The sequence below is a fragment of the Plectropomus leopardus genome, chromosome 6 (genome assembly GCF_026936395.1).
Source record: "Plectropomus leopardus strain MGB_pleo_1.0 chromosome 6, ASM2693639v1, whole genome shotgun sequence".
NCBI lineage: Eukaryota > Metazoa > Chordata > Actinopteri > Perciformes > Serranidae > Plectropomus > Plectropomus leopardus.
The window spans coordinates 26,786,386-26,806,442 of record NC_142181.1 but is presented as its reverse complement, the minus strand read 5'-3'; the positions used below and the strand labels follow the sequence as shown (position 1 = coordinate 26,806,442).

Sequence of the window (20,057 nt, the reverse complement as noted above, 5' to 3'; positions counted from 1 at the left end):
AGCCCCGACAGCATTATTTCAGTATAATTATTTATCTTTACAAAGTTGACTTTGTTATTGTTCCCTCTGACCGATCATAAGAGGTCATTTGGGAGAAGCGGTGGAGGAAGTGAAAAAGCTGGTGATAAAATCAGGAGTCTGGACATGCTCTGTACTCGGGACACAGGAGAGAACCAGGGTCAGAGGTCACTTGTGATGAAATAGGGTGCAGCTGGTCACAGGAGAGAAGCTGCTGAGGCCAGTATGGGATTCACAGTTAAGTGTGAGATTGGAGGTCATATCACACTCTATCTGATAAAGGTCGGTGACACCATTTAGTTCCCCGGGAGATAGACAATTAGAGCTTAACATCTGGATTCTGTTTCTCACTGCAGTGCAGAAAAACAGAAACAAAATATGTGCATGTGCATGTGCATGTGCAGGGGTGTATGTGGAGAGAGAGAGAGAGAGAGAGAGAGAGCAAACTGAGCAACAGACTGAGATGCTCTAATGGAGAAAAAAAAGATGAATTACCAAGCACTGTAAGTTCAGCTATTTCACTTTCACGTTCTCCGACCATGTTTGTGCCGACACACACGTACTTCCCAGCATCCGTCTTCCGGGCATTTGTGATCATCAACTTGCCTCCGCGTATCTGAGGGGAATAGAAGAGGAGGTGAGAGGCTTATCACGGAGAGGAAAAACAGCAATATTAGAGTGTGAAAGACACTTGGGGCCTGTGGTTGACACAGAGAAAACAGAAAACAGCATAGCTCGAGCATTACAAAACATTTCCTGATTGCATTTAAGAATGCCTGTGAGCACTTACTTACCAAAAGGCCATTACAACTTCATGCTGAAATGCACTCACAAACAGATAATGGCTTGGTGCTAAAGAGCGTTTTTTATTGTTTTTTTCGCTCTGAGCGCACAGAGATGGAGACAAACTGGACCACTCTGTCTCTCGAGCTGTTTTTCGTGTTCCCACTCAGTTCCCACTTGAAGTCTAAATCACTATCAGTTGGCCTGCTCCTCCTTTAGGGTAAGCTGAGCCAAAGAACACTTTCTCAATCCAACACAACCGCAGGTCCCCGAGGAAACACCTGAGGCACTGCAGGACTGCGAGCACTTCACCAGTCTCCTCACAGCACTTCAGGACAGTTTTGTCTATTATCGTGGGGAATGTTTTAAAGAATAGGTTTCTTGGAATTTTTTTTCCCATGTGTGCATACAAGTGAGAGCAGGTGAACATACATTCACATGAACAGCATACACACCCAGAAGGGAATGTGTGTTTGTCCAGGTGAATGTCATGTCTGTTATTTCCCAGGGCTTTGATTACAGGCCAGAGGAGGTGCTTTGTTCTCAGGCAGTCAGAAAGGCAGCCCCGGCCCCGACGCAGGCCCCTCAGCCCTTCTCTCAGCTCACAGCCATGCCAGTCAGCGTGGACACAGACAATAGCGTGGTGCACCAGTGATCTCTTTGCCTTGATGGGGGCTTAAGGTTTTAAATGTACACATCAGCCTGCGAGAGCAGGACCACCACCTGCAAGCATGTAATCGATACCCTCATTAGGGTACCACTGACAGAGAGCTTGACACACAATATTGCCAATGCGTGACTACCATGTTAAACTCAAGTCCTTCTACATGTGTGTGCACTTGTGAGCTGTGACACGTCTCAGTAAATCATTGCACTTTGCATACCCGTCCAATCAAGTTTTCATCACTTGAACATGACGAAACTTAAAGGTGATGTGTGAAAAATTTAGAGGGATTTGGTGGCATCTAGCGGTGAATTGTAGATTGCAACCAGCTAAACCTTCTCACAGTGAGAATTCCTTCATTTATTGGGAGCGAAATTATCCACAGAGGTCATCTCTCCTCTCTAAAACAAACAAAGCAGGTAACTAAAACAGCTATGAACACTGAATAAAGTGGTTTCACATTAGAAATCCATGAATCTCCAATGCGGTATGGAATCTCAGGGACGGTGTGCTAGTCCACAACATGTTCATTCCTTTTCTCTTATAAATTAATGTGTGCACACCTTTTTCTAATCCAGACGTCCAGGAGGTTTTTACAGTGAGCTGAATTATCTGTAAAGGTCTTTTTCTTTCCACAACAAGCAGACCCGGTGATTTCAACTGATCGAAAACCGAATAAAGCAGTTCAGTTTAAAAATCCATATATTTCCAATGCACTTTGGCAAGTTGCTGCAGGCGGCTGGTCCAACACGAATGTGATGTCACCTTTTTTCCCTGATAATGTAAGATCCAGACGTTAAAAGGGTTTTAACCGGAAGCCGAATTATCCACAAAGGTCGCTTTTTCTCTAAAACAGATTCTGTGATTTTAACAGCTAGAGACATAAATGAATATTAAATTGCAAACAGTGTAACTGCTTCTTACTACGGTGGCTGATGTGAAATCGTGAATGAACATATCTGGTGCCAGAGTTTGGTTTGTCCAAGTAAATTTATCATAGTGGCCGAAAGTGGTAGTACAACTTCCACACCTGTCACATGATGCTAAGCGGCCCAGAAATACTTTTTCCCACTGACTTACATTGGGAAAGAGATGTCTGTAATCGGTAGATACATTTTTGTGAGCGTCAAAACCTCCACGAAATGACTAATTTCACAATTAGGATCTAATCCATTCAGTTCAATAACATTTGGAAAGTCTACAAGAGCTGCAAGATAAAATTGTTTGATCACCGTTTAAGCTAGCAGGGTGCTCAACTGAAAGTCAGCCGCTCCGCTGGTGGAAGTTAGGGGCACACTCAACCGTGGTCAGCCGCCATAACTCTGTAGGCCGCATGCTCTAGGAGAGCTGGGTCCAGGTACTTTCAAAGTGCAGAAGTAGAGCATTTTTTGATTCATGTGCCTCTGAGCAACTCGTTAAATCTATGGGGTCCTTATGTATAAATGGCTCATTCTAAAGTAAGGAGAACAAAACTATTCTTATTTTCTGGTGATTATACACTAAAAACAACAACTTATTTTATTATATTCCATTTCTGCCAATGTATCTCTCTAAATCTTACACACTGTTCCTTTAAAGCAGTGGGGATTTTAGTTTTTATAAAAAAAACCTTGAAGGACAACTTTGTAGCCGGACACATTCTTCCAGTTCTGAGGCATTCCTTCACCCCTGTTTAATATTCATGGTAAAGCAAGAGGGCAGACAGACTTGAAGAGGCTGTAGAAAGCTGGCTTATTTAGGGCACCCTGTGGTGCTGGAGGGGTTTGAAGTATCATTATGTTACTGTTTGTTTGAGGAAAGGCTTAACGGCTAAAACACTGTGACACTCACAAAGGCCCAAGGTCAGGGCAGACCATACAGCAGAGAAAAAGGAGGGGGGTGTACTGTTGGGTCCACAGGGCTTTGACATGAGGATCCACTTAAGGCTGCGTCCACTCTCTCTATATTCTTACCTCTGTGTGTCTGTGGCAGTTTCCCATTCTCCACAGGCATTTTTGGAGTGCCAGAGCAGCGGGGGACTCTGAGAGCAAGTAAATGAATGCAGCAGCGGCCCTCTTTTTCTCTGCATGCATATCCTCTCTGCGAAAACACACAGGCTGCTGAAAGCCCCAACAATCTGACCATTATCCCTGCATTACAGGGAGATGGCTCTATCCTGTTGCCTTTTGTCTCATGTCATTTGGCAATGCTGATAATGAAAAAAGGCCTCTATTCAGTGTGCATTCTGTTGGTATTCACACAGCAGTTCATTTTCCAGGCTGATAATTAGCCACAACTACCACACAAAAGGAGGAGGACAATGTGCCGCATTTTAGCCGTTTATGATGTCGCCAACAAACACTTGCTCCGAGCAGACAATGATGTGGGCTTAAATACTGGCATTTTCCCTGTTTCTGTTTATTTATCCTTTACTCATTGTCCCTGTAAGAGCTGTTTGACAAAGTTAAGAGGAATGCGGCCAGCTGCAGCAGCATTACAGGGTATTTGCTTGAGCTCACTCTTTATGGCTCGGTGGGAAACTTTTCACAACCGCCCCACATGAAGTCATGAATATATGTGAGATGGCACACAGCATGTCATTGGTGTTTACACACAGCTGACTAAAATAGATAGAAAAACAGAAGGGTTCCCTCTGATGTGTCTGCCTCTCTCTGAAGTTCATGCTGCAGCCACCAAAGTCAAGCCGGCCCATCCCAGTTAAGAGCAGCACAGAGAGAAAATCCCCGTTGCAGGTGGTTTGGGACCTCGCTCTGATCACCAGTGATCACCAAGGAGACTGCACGTTCCAGCATGTTGCACAGCGGGAGGAATGGACTGAGGCAAACACAACAATGCAGGCTGGATGAGGGGGGGCCTTTGAAGAGCTCAGCTGTTCATCACATTATAAAAATTCCTCCTTCTGCTTCCCTTTCAACAGTCCTATAGACCGAATCACAAAGTGTATTTACAATAACTCCCAGACAGAAATACGCAGCATCATGTACATATAATCAAGTATTTTTTACAAGTATTTAAACCTTTGAACCGTGATTAGTGCAATTTCTCTTTAAGAACTGATAAAAAAGGGACACAAGCAACTTAGTAAGAAATGTTCCTCAAGTTGGAAAGTTAGAGTTAGAAAATTATTTTTTGAAAAACTAGGGAAAAATGTTTAAGGTGGGTGGGTGGGTGGGGGGTTACTAATGAAAAAAAAAATATTTCTGATTATCATAATTCCATATTTTGTGTTAGTGATTGTGTTACAGAATCATTAGACATTTTAAGCACTTTTTCCAAGACATTTCCTCATTAGTTTGTTTTTTAAATACTTTTTTAAAAAACTAATTTTGGGTAATTTTCTTGTACATTTTACTAATTTTTTTGCAAATTCTTTTGTTTATATCTGCTTCCGTTGCTCATTGCTTGCTTCCAACGTTTTTGAAATGACTCAGGCCATTTTGCACATGTTTAATAGGGTTAAGTATGCGCTACAGTTAGAATTTTTCACCTCTTTACCTTGTCAAAAGACAGCCCTTACAGAGGGGAATTTGAAGCAGTTATATCAAAAACACCAGACTCCTTTGAGATAAATAATTTAATTCCACTGAATGGCTGAGTTGCTGGTCTACCTGCCTCGATCAGCTATTGTTTAAGGTTAAGCAGAGCAAATTTTCAAATATGTGTACACTAAAACACATTAAAGTGTACTCTTAAACTGATGTTCATTTTTTAAAAGTGGCTAAAATATGTTTTACCGTCCAATGCAGTCCATTGTTAAGCTCCTGTGTTGGTGGATTTGGTTATTAAAGATGATAGCAAAACAACACAGTTCATAAAATAAGCACAAGAGTAATGTCAAATAGGTGGAACCACTGTTTTAAATCTACATTTATGTGTTACAGTTATGACTGAAAATGACAACAGAAAAAAACAGTTTTGCCAAATTTACATATCTACGCAATTCAAAACAGTAGCCAGTTTTCTACCCGGAAGTGACTTCTGTTGAAGCGCAACATCACTGAGATTCGGTCTATAGTCACTCACACCACATACACTATACCATAAACAAACTCTAGACATCGCCCTGTGATTGTCTTTTGTCAAATACAACTTGATCTATTAACATGGGTGTCCACAGGAGACTCCCATCTGTCACCACAGTTGATTACACACACTTAGATAGTCATACATGACGTCTACCGCTACTTTAAAAGTGGTCATTTGGGAACACTCAGTCTGCGAGGTTTTGTGCTTGACGGGAAGTTTACAGTGAGCAACACCAGCTGGTCGACGTAGCTCTGTTAAATCTACTAGAGTCCGTTTTCAGTCCCACAGAAGGCCCGACACTGCTGCAGGCTACAAGGACACAACTTGGAGTTATTTCGCCTGCTGTGTTACAGCAGCAGCAGCAGCGTTCACAACATTTAGTCAGAGGATTTCACCCATCAGTGCACAAAAACACACATGCAGCAGTGAGAATAAGTGCACACTTCCACCATGCAGGGGGTAGGATGGATGTTATTGCAGAAATGATTTATAAACAAAGGAATACTGTGTGTGTTGGATTCAGTGGGGCTAAAATATAATTATAGGAAAGGCCATGTGCGCAGGAGCCATGCATAATACTTAGTTGAAACAGGGCTGCTGTGTCCTCAAAGTACCTCTAGCACTTACAGTTAACAGCAGGAGGTAGTTTGCCATTAGGTAATAATAGAAAGTGAAAACGTATGCAATATTTCCATTCTATTTTATAGAGGAGCAAGATCAAGTACCAGTATCAAGTATTATCTAAAATGTAAGTTTAGGGAAAAATAAGATTTTTCTTGCCTGTAAATACCATCTATAGTGCAACAGTACAAATAGGAAGTAAGGTGTAAATTCAGTAAATACATGATACATTATCCAAATATGCAGTAAACATAAGACAGATAGTAAATTAAAAGGCCACAGGAGTTCAATATGTGGCACAGCACTTTCGTGCTTATCAGTAAAGCCTGATCTAACCCAGGGGCAGATATGATTTGATTCTCTTTAAACTAGATTATGCGCTTGTTTCTTTCAATTATGCTGCTCAGCGGCCAGACACGGACTCTTAATCCTCTGCCTGTGTGACTCAGAAAAAAAACTGTGAGAGAGAAAGAATACTCACACTGTTTTTGTGTTTGAGCTGTGATCAACTGCTCAGTGCATGCAACCTCAACTGGCCCCTACTGAGCAAAACTGTGTTCAGTCATGTACAGTCGTCCGTTGAAAACAGCCAACAGCGATAAATTAGTTTCAGCTTTACCAGTAATGAAAATGTATTGAGCACAACCAGCCCGGGACAAAGTACTTTATTAGTACTTTGTATTTATTATTTGGGACAATCTGATTGTCTGTGACTGTACTGTGGAGTTAGTCATCCTCAGCACTTAGGGGCCAAACTATGCTGCAACATCCAGGACTGAAAAATGAAGCTACCATGGAAGTGCCAAAAACTGTTGCTCTTCAAATGGACTCTTGAGGCCATTATATAACTTTGCCCCAGGAATGTGTCCTAAAACTCAGATATCAGTTAGCATTTCGGCATCTCAGATTCCCTTGTCCCAAAGTCAATGGGTTTTTTGAATGGGTTGTTGGTTAGATGCCTGAAATAACATCTGTGGTTAACACAAGCGGAAGAGACTTTCACTTTTTGTTTTATGACATAAAATACATCAGTAAATACCCCACTTGTGAACTTTTAGTAATAATAATAATTAAGGGTGGGGCTGCTTTGAGAAACCGGCTACCTGCCAATAATGTTGTCGGCTTCTCAGTCAGATCTAACCCTCGCTCATCTACAGCTCCACCCTCATCTCCAAATATCATGACTCCTGGCTCCAAAAACCAAGATGGTGACGGCTGAAATGCCAGTGGGTGAAGTCACAGTGGCTATGTCCATTATTCTTTACAGTCTAAGAGCTAAACTATTTGACTGTTTAACAACTGCACAATGTGCAGCCAGAACCTTAAAACCCGACCAGCCACATTTGGAAAATGGGATCCAGACCCACTGCTTCCTCATCACTACCTGCTTATGTTCGCTGAGCGCTGAATCAGAGTTTTCAGTGTGCTCTCCTAAAGTACACATCCAATCAGTATAATCAAACACAACTAAAAGTCTCTTCCTGCTCAAGGAAAAGCGACTATGGACACAAAGTTGTGTTTGATTGAGACAGTTTGAGCTTGGATTATTCAAAGGCCTTTGGTAAGCAAGCAGCTGATTGATACTGCAGTGGCGGCTGGGTTGTTGTTTTAATTAAAGCTGAATAATTGGTGGTTTGGTTGCAAATCAAATGTAAAGAGTTGTTTGGATTCTGCAGGCACTGCTGCTGCAGAGTACAACTTTCTCCTCTTTGATTCCGGTCAGCTCATCCTGCCTCCCTGATGTACGCTTCTTCTACTTGATTTCATCAGCAGGCTGTCCCTAATCAATGCACCACTGCTGAGTGAGGGAGCAAGGCCGATTCTATCTTCCTCAGTCATTAAAGGTTGCAGCCACCAAAATGGGCTGCTCTGGGGTTGTTAATTGCTATATGTGAATAATGAGGCAAACAAATCAGTCTTTCAAAAAACACTGAAGTGTTGGTAATGACTTGACCTGCATCGTGGGTCATTCGATCGCGCACATTTAAACACGGAATCCTTATATACAACACAAACTTCAGGCATGCATAGATTGGCCTATGTGTCAGAAATAACTAACTGAAGTTTACTGAAAAATATTCTTACAGTGATTCTCTCATCTCGGTCATCAATGTTTGTTCCATCTTTTTTCCAGGATATGGTGGGCTCGGGATGTCCTCGTGGAGGTTGACACTCGAGGACTGCCGGCTCTCCCGCTGCAACGATCACATCTGCAGGGTTTTGTCTGAAGTCATCACGTAGAACTGTAAGAAAACAAAGAGAGGGGATAGAAAACTGTCAGTATATCTTACTTTTAGGGAAAACATAGCAAATTAATGGTAAACTCTTAACACTTGGATTGACATCAGTTTTCTTGTGCTGCATTCAGATGCCTTTCTCTAGCATTTAAACCTCTGAAACCTGAGAAAATGATATGATTTATTTCACAAAACACAGAAAAAGACATAATGAGCAACTTGGTATAAATTTCCCACAAAAAACAAAAAACATTGTTTAAAATGTTGTCAAGTAAATAATTTGAAAATGAACTTGCGGGGTGGATTATTCATAAGATATAACCAAGAAATGAGAGGATTATTAGCTATTTTCAAAAAATGAGGGAAAAAAAATCCAGAAAACTATATTTTTTATTCTCTTGATTATATTCATTAATTCATTAATTCATTGTCCGTAGCCGTTTGTCCTTGTAAGAGTTGCGGGGGGAGACTGCAGCCTATCCCAGCTGTCATTGGGCGAGAGGCAGGGTACACCCTGGATAGGTCGCCAGACTATCGCAGGGCTAACACATAGAGATAGACAAGCACTCACAGACAACTCTACACAGAAGAGCGCCCCCACCATGTCCCCTCTTGATCATAAATTTACACTTATTTTACAGAAAATAATAATATAACTTAATGATATAACTTTTTTATAGAATGTTTTGCTGATTTTGGGGTCATTTCTTTTTAAGTTGCTTGTTGCCCTCTTCCCATGTTTTTAAAAGCAATCAATCCAATTTGCTTAGGTTTAAGTAAAGTAGAGGAGGAATTCAAGACGCACAAAACTTTAAGCTGTTGCTACATTTATAAAGCTGAAGGCAGCTGGCTAAACAGCAGCTGAGGTGTTTGGAAACGCAGTTAGTTTTGCACCGATGGCAAAGTCACACATTGGTATTGATTTACAGCACCATAGCCTGCGCAATTTCTCCACAGAATATAGTATTGACTAAAAAAAAAAAAAGGTATGTATAGTGTAGGCTACTATATATACTAGGCTTGCACAGTTACTATTTGGAAGGCGAGCTCTCTCCTGTATTCCCTTACTGTCAATATGCTTTACAACAGCAAGGATGAACACATATTCATGCCCATCAATACCTCTAATGGCAATGACCTTCCTCACTGTTGAATGAACCACACAGACCTTCATGTAATCAAACACACACACGCGCACACACACACACACACACACACACACACACACACACACACACACACACACACACACACTATATATGATCACCTCTCCATCATCGCTTCTTCATCTCATCCTGACACACATATTTACAGCCGGTGCGCTCACACACCTGTGCCGTCTTTACATAGATGAAAATCTACATTAGATCCAATCCACCATTGCTGCCTTGCTGAGGACTTTGGTGGGAAATGATTCTTATTTGCATTGATTTTGCCTGCTAGAGGCGCTGTAAAGAGATGACACCCCCATGGATTCCCATTATTCGACATTAGAGATCTGCATCTTCCTTGGTCCTATTTATTGGTATAAATTTGATACTGACTGGAAGTGAAGGCCAAAAAAGATGAGCTGTGCAATTCTGATTTTCATTTGGGGGCCGGATGCAAAATTACAAAACCCGCCACATCTAAAATCATTAGTCTTTGCCTGCCCGCCCTGTCAGAATATAACCAATATCATTACTAACTTGCAACAAAGCAGATCAATGTATATCTATTTTTTTTGAGGGCCAGCGGAACAACATATCTCTGGACTCCGGAGGTTTATTGAGAGGGAAGAGAGTAATGAAAAGACCACCAGCTCTCGTCTGCAGTCACTGTGCCAGTAATCATTTTCCCAGCTTTACAGCACAAACATATAAAAACATATGAAAATAGTGCTTGTAAATTTCAAGCTGTAATTCAGGCCACACACAATGTAAGCAAGGTCAGTGCGTGCATCTGCATTGTTACCTATTTTATGAATGGAAAAGTAATATGAATTCATGCTCTTGTCTGTGTTTTGGGGATAAAACCAAGCGTTTTGCCGTCTGTTGTCTCACGCTCCTCAGCTCGCTCTTAAGTCACCTCAGTCGCAGATCAAAGTCAGGCTCACCCCGGGACCCCGCACCTACTGACAGCCAACAAATTCCTGACTAAACCCTTTAAGCACTTAATTGGACATCGCCAAGCCCAGATACTGCTCTCTGCTTCTTGTAACGTGGAGTGAGAATCCCACAGAAGGAACCTGCTTTTGGAACAAGATGCGCAGTATTAGCTTCTCCAGTCCATTGCTGCACAATCACACCAACACCTCCCTACGTACAGCTGTACAGCCATTGTTTAGCACAGGCACAGTATTTATCAGAAACAATGTCAAAGGATTCATCCAATATTTCGTGGCTCATATGCTGCTGCAACCACAATTATGTGTGTGACCCCCCTAAATTCTTTACGCTCACTCTGTTCCTACTCAGCGGTGCAGCTGCATGGCGAATGAGCTCATTTGGTATGGTTAAAAGCAGATACAGTCATCCAGGAATGCAAATGTAAACACGAAACATCCGATTCCATTAAAGCACCAGCCCCATCTGAAGAAACACTGTCTCTGTTTGTATCAACAAGGTCAACCTGTTCCAAAGAGCGTTATTGTAAGACTCAGCCTTGGGTATCAATGTGAGTCAAATATCAAAGGCACCATAGTCAGCCTTGGCACAAATTATACTTAAAGTGCATTTTGTATGTTCAAACATCTGTTTCTTGTTTGTGACAATGATCAATCTGTATCCTGTTAATGAAGAGTATGTACCAAGCTACAACCTCTGAGGTTGAAAAATGATGAAGCTAATGCGGAAGCGTCAAAAGCTGCAGTTCATCGAATGGCCACTCTGGGCTGGCTTCAAAATAAAGTCAATCCCCATAGACCCCAATGTTAAAGTGCCCAACTTTATAGCTGAAGTAAACATGTTCAAAGCCTGGTACAAAAAAACAGTTTTGGTCTCTATAGCTAATTTTTACACCATGACAACTGTATGGGATTTTTTTCAAACACATGGGAGAAAAGGCAATGAGCAACTTGGTAAGAAATGTTACACCAATTGCAAGAAATTTGTAGATTTAAGAAATTATTTTTAAAAAGCTATGGAGAAAAGAAGAAAGTTATTCATAATTATCATAATTACTTAAAATTATGTCACTGAATTTTTCTCATTTTAAGCACTTTTTTTCAGGTCATTTCCTTGTCTGTTTTTTTTTACATCATTTTTTTTATTTTACTTTAATGTATATTTTTCTTCTCTTTTAAAAGCCAATTTTCAGGTTATTTTCTAGTACTTTTAATGAATTTCTTGCTAATATTTGGGTCATTTCTTGATTCGTTGCTGCTGCTTGGGTGACAGGCTGTCTCTGAGGCGTCATTACATGAGTCAGATACACCCCTTGTTCCTCCTCAGCTCTGGCCCTTTCATCCAAATATGGTCCCTTCTGGCTGCCAAAAAACAAGATGCCAACATCCAAAATGCCGTTTTCAAGGCTTTAAAATGGCAGTCCACAAACCAGTGGGTGACGTCACACTAGCAATGTCCATTCTTTTATAGTAAAGTAAAATGATAAGAGCACATGGGAGAAATTTTCCTGCACAGCTAATGCAGACCTTGTAAAATACGCTTGAATGAGTAAGTTCAGAAACTGTGACACTAAGTGCATGTGGGCTCCTCTCAGTGGGTCTCTACGTCCCCTGCTGACCTCACCAGAACTCTTTGAGCTAACATGCAGATGCATGTGTCGCTCTGTATAATAAGGAAGGATGTGTGTTGAAGAAAAGAGGAAAAAGGGGATGTTGTATTGACTAGTTGGAGGCCCGAGGGATAGCTGGCATCTTCCAGTGTTTACACCAACAGCGCCGTGACCTCCACCCCTTCTTAACAACACTAGCTCCCTCACCTCACCGCCCTCTCTCCTCCTCCAAACCAACACCTCTTTGTTATAAACACAGCTGAGTGCAGAGCAACAGAAAGCCCTGAACATCTGCGTGGTGGAAAACAAAATCCTCTGGGATGAGGCAGAACTAGCAGGAGGGAGACAGAGGCAGCCAGACAGTCTGTCAAGAGAAGACAGACGGACACAGATCTGGATGGGGTACAAAGACCCAACTCTTCCGCCAGAAGCCCTGTCAGATCCGGAGCTGTGGTGGAATCGGTTGCCTCTGGCCCCCCTGGTTTAAATAAGGCATCCAGCGTCCTTCCCTCCTGCTGCATAAGGCCATGCCTGCCTCGCTGTTTCTGCTCTAGGACCCAGAATTGGATGAAAAAATGAGATCTCTCACGCTGCGTGCTGTCCTTAAAGTGTGTGTGGTGTGGTCTGTGTTTGGGATAATGAGCCTACTCTACCATTCTGTCTCTCTAGTGAGCCTGCAGCTGTCCCCTAGCAGATAATATTTCCTGTGCTATTAACAGGGAGGCCAGACTCAATGTGTGTGTGTTTGTGTGTGTACAGAGAGTTTGTAGCTTAATATGTGGAAATGGGCCAGAGTCACAGGTCCCAGCATGAAGACGCCTCTTTGTCCGTCCCGGATTTGCTCAAATACGCTGATGACGGGATGAAACAGAATGAATATCCGGACCTGGACAGATATCAATATTGTCAAGGTAAAGGAATCTGTTCAGCATTGTACTTCTTTTCAGCAGACCGAGAACAAAACACATCCTATCTCATGTGCTTGACATGCCTCGCTGCAAGACAAACAGCTGAGTGTGCATAAAACAACCATATCTATCAAAGCAGACGTTTCGTTTGCAGTGGCAAACATCTGTCGGGCCCTGCCAAGTCCAGGCTAACCACACTCTACTGTAGGGTATGGTGAATCCCTCCCCAGGTCCACGGTAGCAAATTGGAGCTGTGCTGAGGCTAACGCAATTAGCCGCCATCATTTCTTACAACCAAAAGCCCCCGTTAAAGGTCAGTTGAGATGGCTGCTCTCAGCTCTGAAAACTCCCAGGTCCATCACCCCCACAAACTATCCCCTGTCCACCCACATGCTCACACATCAGCACACACGCTCGCACAAACACGCACTCTTTTCCTCAGGAAATTGAAAACAGATGGTTAAATGTCAAATTAAAATGAGATTCCCTAGCTGCCCCTCCAACATTAATGAAAATGAAGACTTAATGCCACACACAAGTCTGGGTGGGAAAGATCAGATGAGCTTTGTTCTGAGGAAATTAAAGCAAGTACAACAAGCTTCCCTGCAAATCTTTGGAAGGCTATAAAAACAGACCCACCAGGGAATTAAAGATTTATCAGAAGACACCCGGAGTCAGTCCGCAGAGAGACGGAGCACAGCATGGGTCTCTCGCCTTTGGCTTTGTATTTTTCCTTGAAACAGAATGGACATGGCTACCCCCTTAAAGGAAGGTAGAGTGAATGATAACAGCAGCGAGATGGAAGCAAGGAGAGGAAGAAGGACAGTAGAAGCAAAGGAAAAGAAGGAATCTGCACCATATAATGAAAGATAATCTATCTCTCTTCCTGGTTTGCTGAAGGTTGTTCTGCTTCTATTAAACTGATCACATTTACTGTATTTGTTTTACAAGCTGCCGCTGTCAGGCCATCAGGAGTCAAACATCATCAGACATTACCTGAGGACATAAGGTAGGGATGAATGGACAGTACAAAAACACTGAGAAAATATCAAATGGCTAAACAGCCCCAGATGTTCAAGGTTAGCCTGTATGTGACTGCTTAAAGCCTCAGCTGCAGTAGAAATGCTCTCTCTCCTACTCATGTAAAGGCCAAGACGCATCAAAACGACATAAAAGAACAAGTGGCGATGAAGGCCAATCGTTGAGTTGCCTCACGTTGCCTTTGTCTTGCCAAAAAGTTGCAAAGATTACAGCTGATTAGCATGTATGTACGTTCTGTGCCTGCATTAAAGAAAGAAACTCTCCAAACCAGCAGGTGGCAGTAGTCTGTATTCGTCCTTCAAAGAGGTGCTAATTAGCCAGATAGCATATCAACAATACAACCCAATGTTAAATAAAAGATATTTGCTATGCATTAGCAAACAGTAACATAAACAATTATAAGCTATTTCTGCCAAATGGCTGAAAAAATAAATTAAAAAAGTGAATTAAATGAATAAATTAGAAATAAGTTTGTTTTGATCTTAAGCCCTCTGGACTTCCGTCGCTTATTTCCTCACTTCCGTTTCTATTTCCGAGAACCGAGATGAACTGCCAACCTGATACCCTGTTTCCACCAAAATTGTAGTTCTTAACCTGGTCCATTCAGGATTCTTGGAGCCTCTGCGCCATCTAGCAAAATAGCCAGCATTTCAACCACTTTGCACTGGAACCGTTGTAATAAAGGATGTTATCAACAGAAGGTGTTACATAATGCACAACTGAAGTAATCAGTAGTAGCAAAATGCAGCTAGCAAACTGCATTAATTGTCTGCAAACTTTTGTACAGTTATTACAGATATATATTTTTATCCAAAAAACAAGCTTGGAAAAATTGTTATTTTGACCGCTGCCCACCGTTTTTCTGACAATTTCTCACTGGACTTCTACATTGTTGCCTTCACCATCCTCTCTTTCCAACCCGTAGAAAATGACACATCACTGATGTCGTCACACCTCAGGTCAAGATAAAACAGCACAGCTTCTAAACCATTTTATTTTTGGTTGAAAAACTTGTAACAGTTCAAAATTAGGTGTGGGAATCAAAACAGGACTAATTCCATGAGCTGACAAGGGCTGAAAAAGGCCAATTAGTGCCAACAGTGCGCAACACACTGCAAAACTTGGGCAACACCGACACCCGACGGCCTGACATTGGCCAGCCAACAGTCAGCTTGGTGTGTTGGGGCCTAACATCAAGGCCTCTGTATGACGCAGTAATGACACAAGTCAATGTCTGGATAATAGATATATAAAAACACATCAATGTTTCAGTAATAAAACACTTGCGTATTCACAGTAGCTGGAGCGTATTAAAATCTACTCCATTCTGGCCACATGACAAATGTATCTGTATTAAGATAGGGCTTACATTGGCTGAGCTCCCCTCCAGTGCATTTTTACTTACTGCACAACATAATTCCTCTGCCCCTTCATGAGTGTTGTTTATGCCATAAGCGAAAATCTGCCTTATTCACAGTGCGGCTATGTTTGTGAGCTAAACCCTTCCATATTGATGCTCTTCACCTTGCCTCCAGCTCTGTCCTGTGGGACAAACACCTCTCATTCTCTCCCGCCATGTATCTCCCACTTTGTGTCTAAATTTCTCTCTCCCCTCTCAGCATTTGACCCCCTTATCTTACCTCTCTGTCAGCTCACACACACTGAGCAGCTTACATCAAACACAGGCTCATAGCGATGGTGTGTTAGCCCATGCCACTCTATTGCAAAGGCTTCTGCAGGTGGATAATTTGCCAGCGGCGTGCGTACAGTTTATGTGTGTGTTTGCACTGCATAAATCTGAAGTTTTGCTGTTGGGTGTGAAGACATAACAGGACTCCTACTGTACTCTGGAGAACCGTTGCCTCCTTCCTACCTCTCATTCCCTTGTTCCCCCCCTGACCTCACCACCAGGGAGATGAGATTGGACACGGCAGACTCCCCTCTCTCTCTCAATCTGGCTCTCGTTCCTCGGCTCTGAGCTCATGCCCTCTTGCCCACCCTGCAGACACTCGATCCTATCCCACAGTGTAATACAGTCTGGGATAGATGATTATAGATATGAACTTCACGGCTACGTACACATACACAAATACAGAAGAAAAACTGACATGAAAGGGAAGTTCTAAATATTAGTAGATATTATTATAATCCACTTTTTGATTTGACTTTATCAGGGCTGCAGGGGATTCATTTTTTAAAATTGCAATAAATGGCAGAATTTCAATAATTATGATTAATCATTTTCAATTTAATTATTTTGCATAACAAAACAGTTATGATATCCATATTGACAAGGTAAAGCAATTCTTACCAGATTGACTTAATAAGGAATTAAATGACAGAAAACAACTGCATGGGACTAGCATGAAGTGGGCATGTCTATAAAGGGGAGACTCATGTAGCCAAAGAACCCATTTTCATTTAGATATCTTGACATCATTGGTCAAAGGACCTCTGCGAAAAGACCATGCCATTTTTCCATTGCCGAAATTTAGTCTAAATTTGGAGTGTTATTTAGCCCCTTTCCTGAATAACTAGCATGACAAGGGTGGTACTACTGGATTCCTTAGATGTTCTAGTTTAAAGTGGTACCAGTATCATCACTTTGGCTTGAAACTCAGCCCAGTACAGCCTCTTAAAGGCAGGAATGTCGTCCAGCGATTAACTTGATTTAAAAAAAAAATAACGCTTTATGGATCGCGATTAAAGTGTTAAGGCTAACAGCCCTAGAATTTATAGATTTCATTCATAGATTTATTTCCAAATGCTGAATTGATAAATCATGCAGAGAGCAATAGCACCCCCCTAGACAACCGTGACATTCAATACGAGGTCACATCTGCAGAGTCACATTGGTTAAAAAATCCTGAAAGCATAAGTGCCTGGTCGACCGCAGCGCACCTCGTGGACACCCGTAAATATGTCAACAAGAGCAGACACACCATTACCCAACTGGCCTTTAGGGTTTGCACCTGCACACCCCATATGTCATGAGGTCATCCCACAGATTCAGATGTGATGTCACCCAACATAGACAGGATGCCTCTATTAGCTCGTATAAACATTCAGAGCTGGAACAACAAACCATACAAGTCAATAAGTAACAAAACACAGACGTACATGTGTCTGTCAACATGGTATAATAATTGGACTAAACAAAATGTTTAAGAATCATCTGAAGATATCTCGACCGCTGCAGATCAGATGTGACGGTGTTTTGATCCACTGGGTGAGCAGCACATGTGCTACTAACTGTAGAGATATACAGATACAAATGTAAACCACGCCATGTTGGGGAATAAATCAGGCTGGAGCTGCTGGTGTGTGGATTAAAGAAGGGGGTGAAGGCATTTACACTGTGCCGTGCCAGGTGATTACAGTCTATACCTGGCACATGGCAGCAGGGGCAGATGGCTTTGAGGACCTTTTAGTGGCATGACGGAGGGCATATCTGCACTCACCGCGGCCCTGTGAGGCTGCAGAGAGCCGAGTGCAGAGGTTTCAATCTCTCATCCTCTACACTTCAACACACGCAGACCTCATGCACATAAGTATCCAACAGCAATTATGTCTGTACATAAAGAAACACAAACATGTGCACATACGCTGGCACACACACACACACACACACACCACATAAAGGAAACCTCGCCCTGCAGCCGCACAGACAGAGAGGCCATTGAGTGCCTGTGTTTGTTTAAATGGTCATAAGTCTTCTCGTCAGGTCTCGGAGAGAGATGGCGTTTGGTGAACACGGGGAAAGACGCAGAGGGCAGCAGGGAGGCAGGTTTATGTGAGTGACTGAGTAAGTGAGTGACTTGGCACCTCATAGTTCAATAAACAGTGCCTGTGTGATTGGAGTGCTGGGTGAGCAGGAGTTGGACTAAAATAAAGAATGTTTCGAGTGCTCCGGCAGGAATGTCGGAGGGAAAAAAAAGCAGCTTGAGAACAACTCCCTCTCCGTCCAAAAAAAGTTTTAAAAAAGAGAAAAATACAAATCCCATAAAATCTTGATAGGAACACCCGCCGTTACAATGCAAACTGTGTAATAAACATCTGTATGGGATTATCACATTTAAATATAACGATCTAAAAACACAGGCGAGCCATTTTTGGATTTGTCAGCTTCTGACAGATCAGCCTGTTCACTCTGTCTGTATGTGAAAGTGATTTCAAGGCTGTTTTGTTTCTGAGGGAGAGTGCGTTACCTGTTGTGGAAACACTGCATTAAGTTCCGTGGTTTCAAAATGCACTCAGACATGTATAGTTTTCTCATTAGGGGACAGGCCAAGTTAAATAAAGTATTCCGTTTACACAGCATAGAGACGATGCCAATGGAACACAGTCTGATTCCAACCAGTTTCACAATGCAGTAAAATAATAACGAGGCAGATAAAGGTGGGAGACAAAGGTAAATCAACATAGTTTACAAGAGGAGAATTGCATTTGTTGCTCCCTTGCAACAAAAGATGACTAATTGACAAAGCAACGCTATAACAGTCAACACTGAAGGAGCATGTTCATGGTATGTCGTCATTTGGAAAGCCCGGCTGACTTGGGCTCTACTTTTTTGATGCAAAGATATGAGCTGCATGAGTAAAGCCTGTCTTCAGTGTTGTCAGTCTTGTCTATAGGTGGAGATCGACTGCCAGCTCCCCGAGGATGAGGAGGTACTGCGAACCCTGGTAACACATCTCTCACCATTCACCATAAAGTCTCCAGCCTGAAGCACTTTCCGTAGAGATACAAAAGAGCACATGTAACACTGTTGCACACGCACACACATATACACTTGTACAATATGCTCCCTCATTCTCTGCCTCTTCCTTCTCTCACACACGACAGACTAAGGCCATGGGACTTTGTGTCTTTCTGCCCTCTGTGAACTGTGTCAAGGGAATAAACTGCTTTCTACAAAGAATAAAATGTGGTTGTGGCATCCAAGCAAGAATTACGTCATCAATTTAATCTCAAGCTTTTATATGATGAATCTCCACATTCTAAACAATGCTGATCATGTATGAAAAATTCAAAAGTACTCATTCAAGCCACAATATATATATATATATATCCCTATAGAGTGTATCTCTTTAAAGGGAGAGTTCACCCAAAAAATCAAAAAGACATCATTTTCCTCTTATCTGCAGTGCAATTTATCAGTCTAGATTGTTTGGTGATGGAGATATCTTCAGTAGAGATGTCTGCCTTCTCTCCAATATAATGGAATTAGATGGCACTCAATTTGAGGAGCTGTCACAGGCCTCTAGTTGATGTAAGCTCCCTTCCGTACAGTGATGCGGTTGGTGGGTATAGTTTGGCAGAAAGAAAGTAGTTCCTACATGAAACTGCTAACAAGGGTATCTTGGGTAACCTAGTCATGATTTCCAGAAAGAGACATTGCTGTTGAGTTTTAAATGTGTTTTTTTGGTGCTCTGAGCACCACAAACTGAATGCCATCTAGTTCCAACATGCTTGAGAGAAAAAAAAAAAAACATCTCTACAGCTGACATCTCCAACACTCGGCAACTCATACCAAAACAATCTGGACTGATAAATAGCACTGCGGGTAAATGTAAAATATTTATTTTAGATTTTGGTGTGAACTGTCCCTTTTAGGACATTGCTGAGAACATTTCCATTGGAACTACTTTCCACTGAAGAAATAGTTCCACTGAGAACTGCTGACAGTGCATTCTGTGGATTATCCAGAGTAATGGGGACATCGATCCTGGAAAGAGATGTGGTTGTTGAATATTTAAAATGTAATTAATCAATGCTCTGAGCACCATAAACAAAACTTTCTTCGTGTATAAGCTGAAATCTGAACATAAAACCTGCAATCTGCATAGCTAGATGCTACTTGTGTTAAGTGAGAAAATATGTGTTTTTGTAGTTTGGGTGAGCCGACTCTTTGTGAATTCTTCCCTCTATCTTTGCCTCTACAGTTTTCACCCTTTTTTCACTCTGTTTCCCCTTCTGTGCCTGTATTCAGCTTTACTGACTGTGCTCGCCTGAGTCTTCACAGTGTAATAGGATTTTACACAA

At 42.0% G+C, this 20,057-nt stretch overlaps 1 protein-coding gene across 4 annotated transcripts in view; it reads right to left on the bottom strand.

Annotated features, from left to right (window-relative positions):
* robo1 (roundabout, axon guidance receptor, homolog 1 (Drosophila)) overlaps positions 1-20,057 on the bottom strand; it is a 349,403-nt gene that overhangs the window by 91,337 nt on the left and 238,009 nt on the right. For all 4 annotated transcript variants that reach the window (XM_088079109.1, XM_088079110.1, XM_088079111.1 and 1 more), the window contains 2 exons: positions 8,198-8,355; positions 514-634 (listed from right to left, as the gene is read on the bottom strand). In XM_088079109.1, coding sequence (XP_087935235.1) covers positions 514-634; positions 8,198-8,355 — 279 coding nt within the window. The remainder of the gene's footprint in view (positions 1-513; positions 635-8,197; positions 8,356-20,057) is intronic.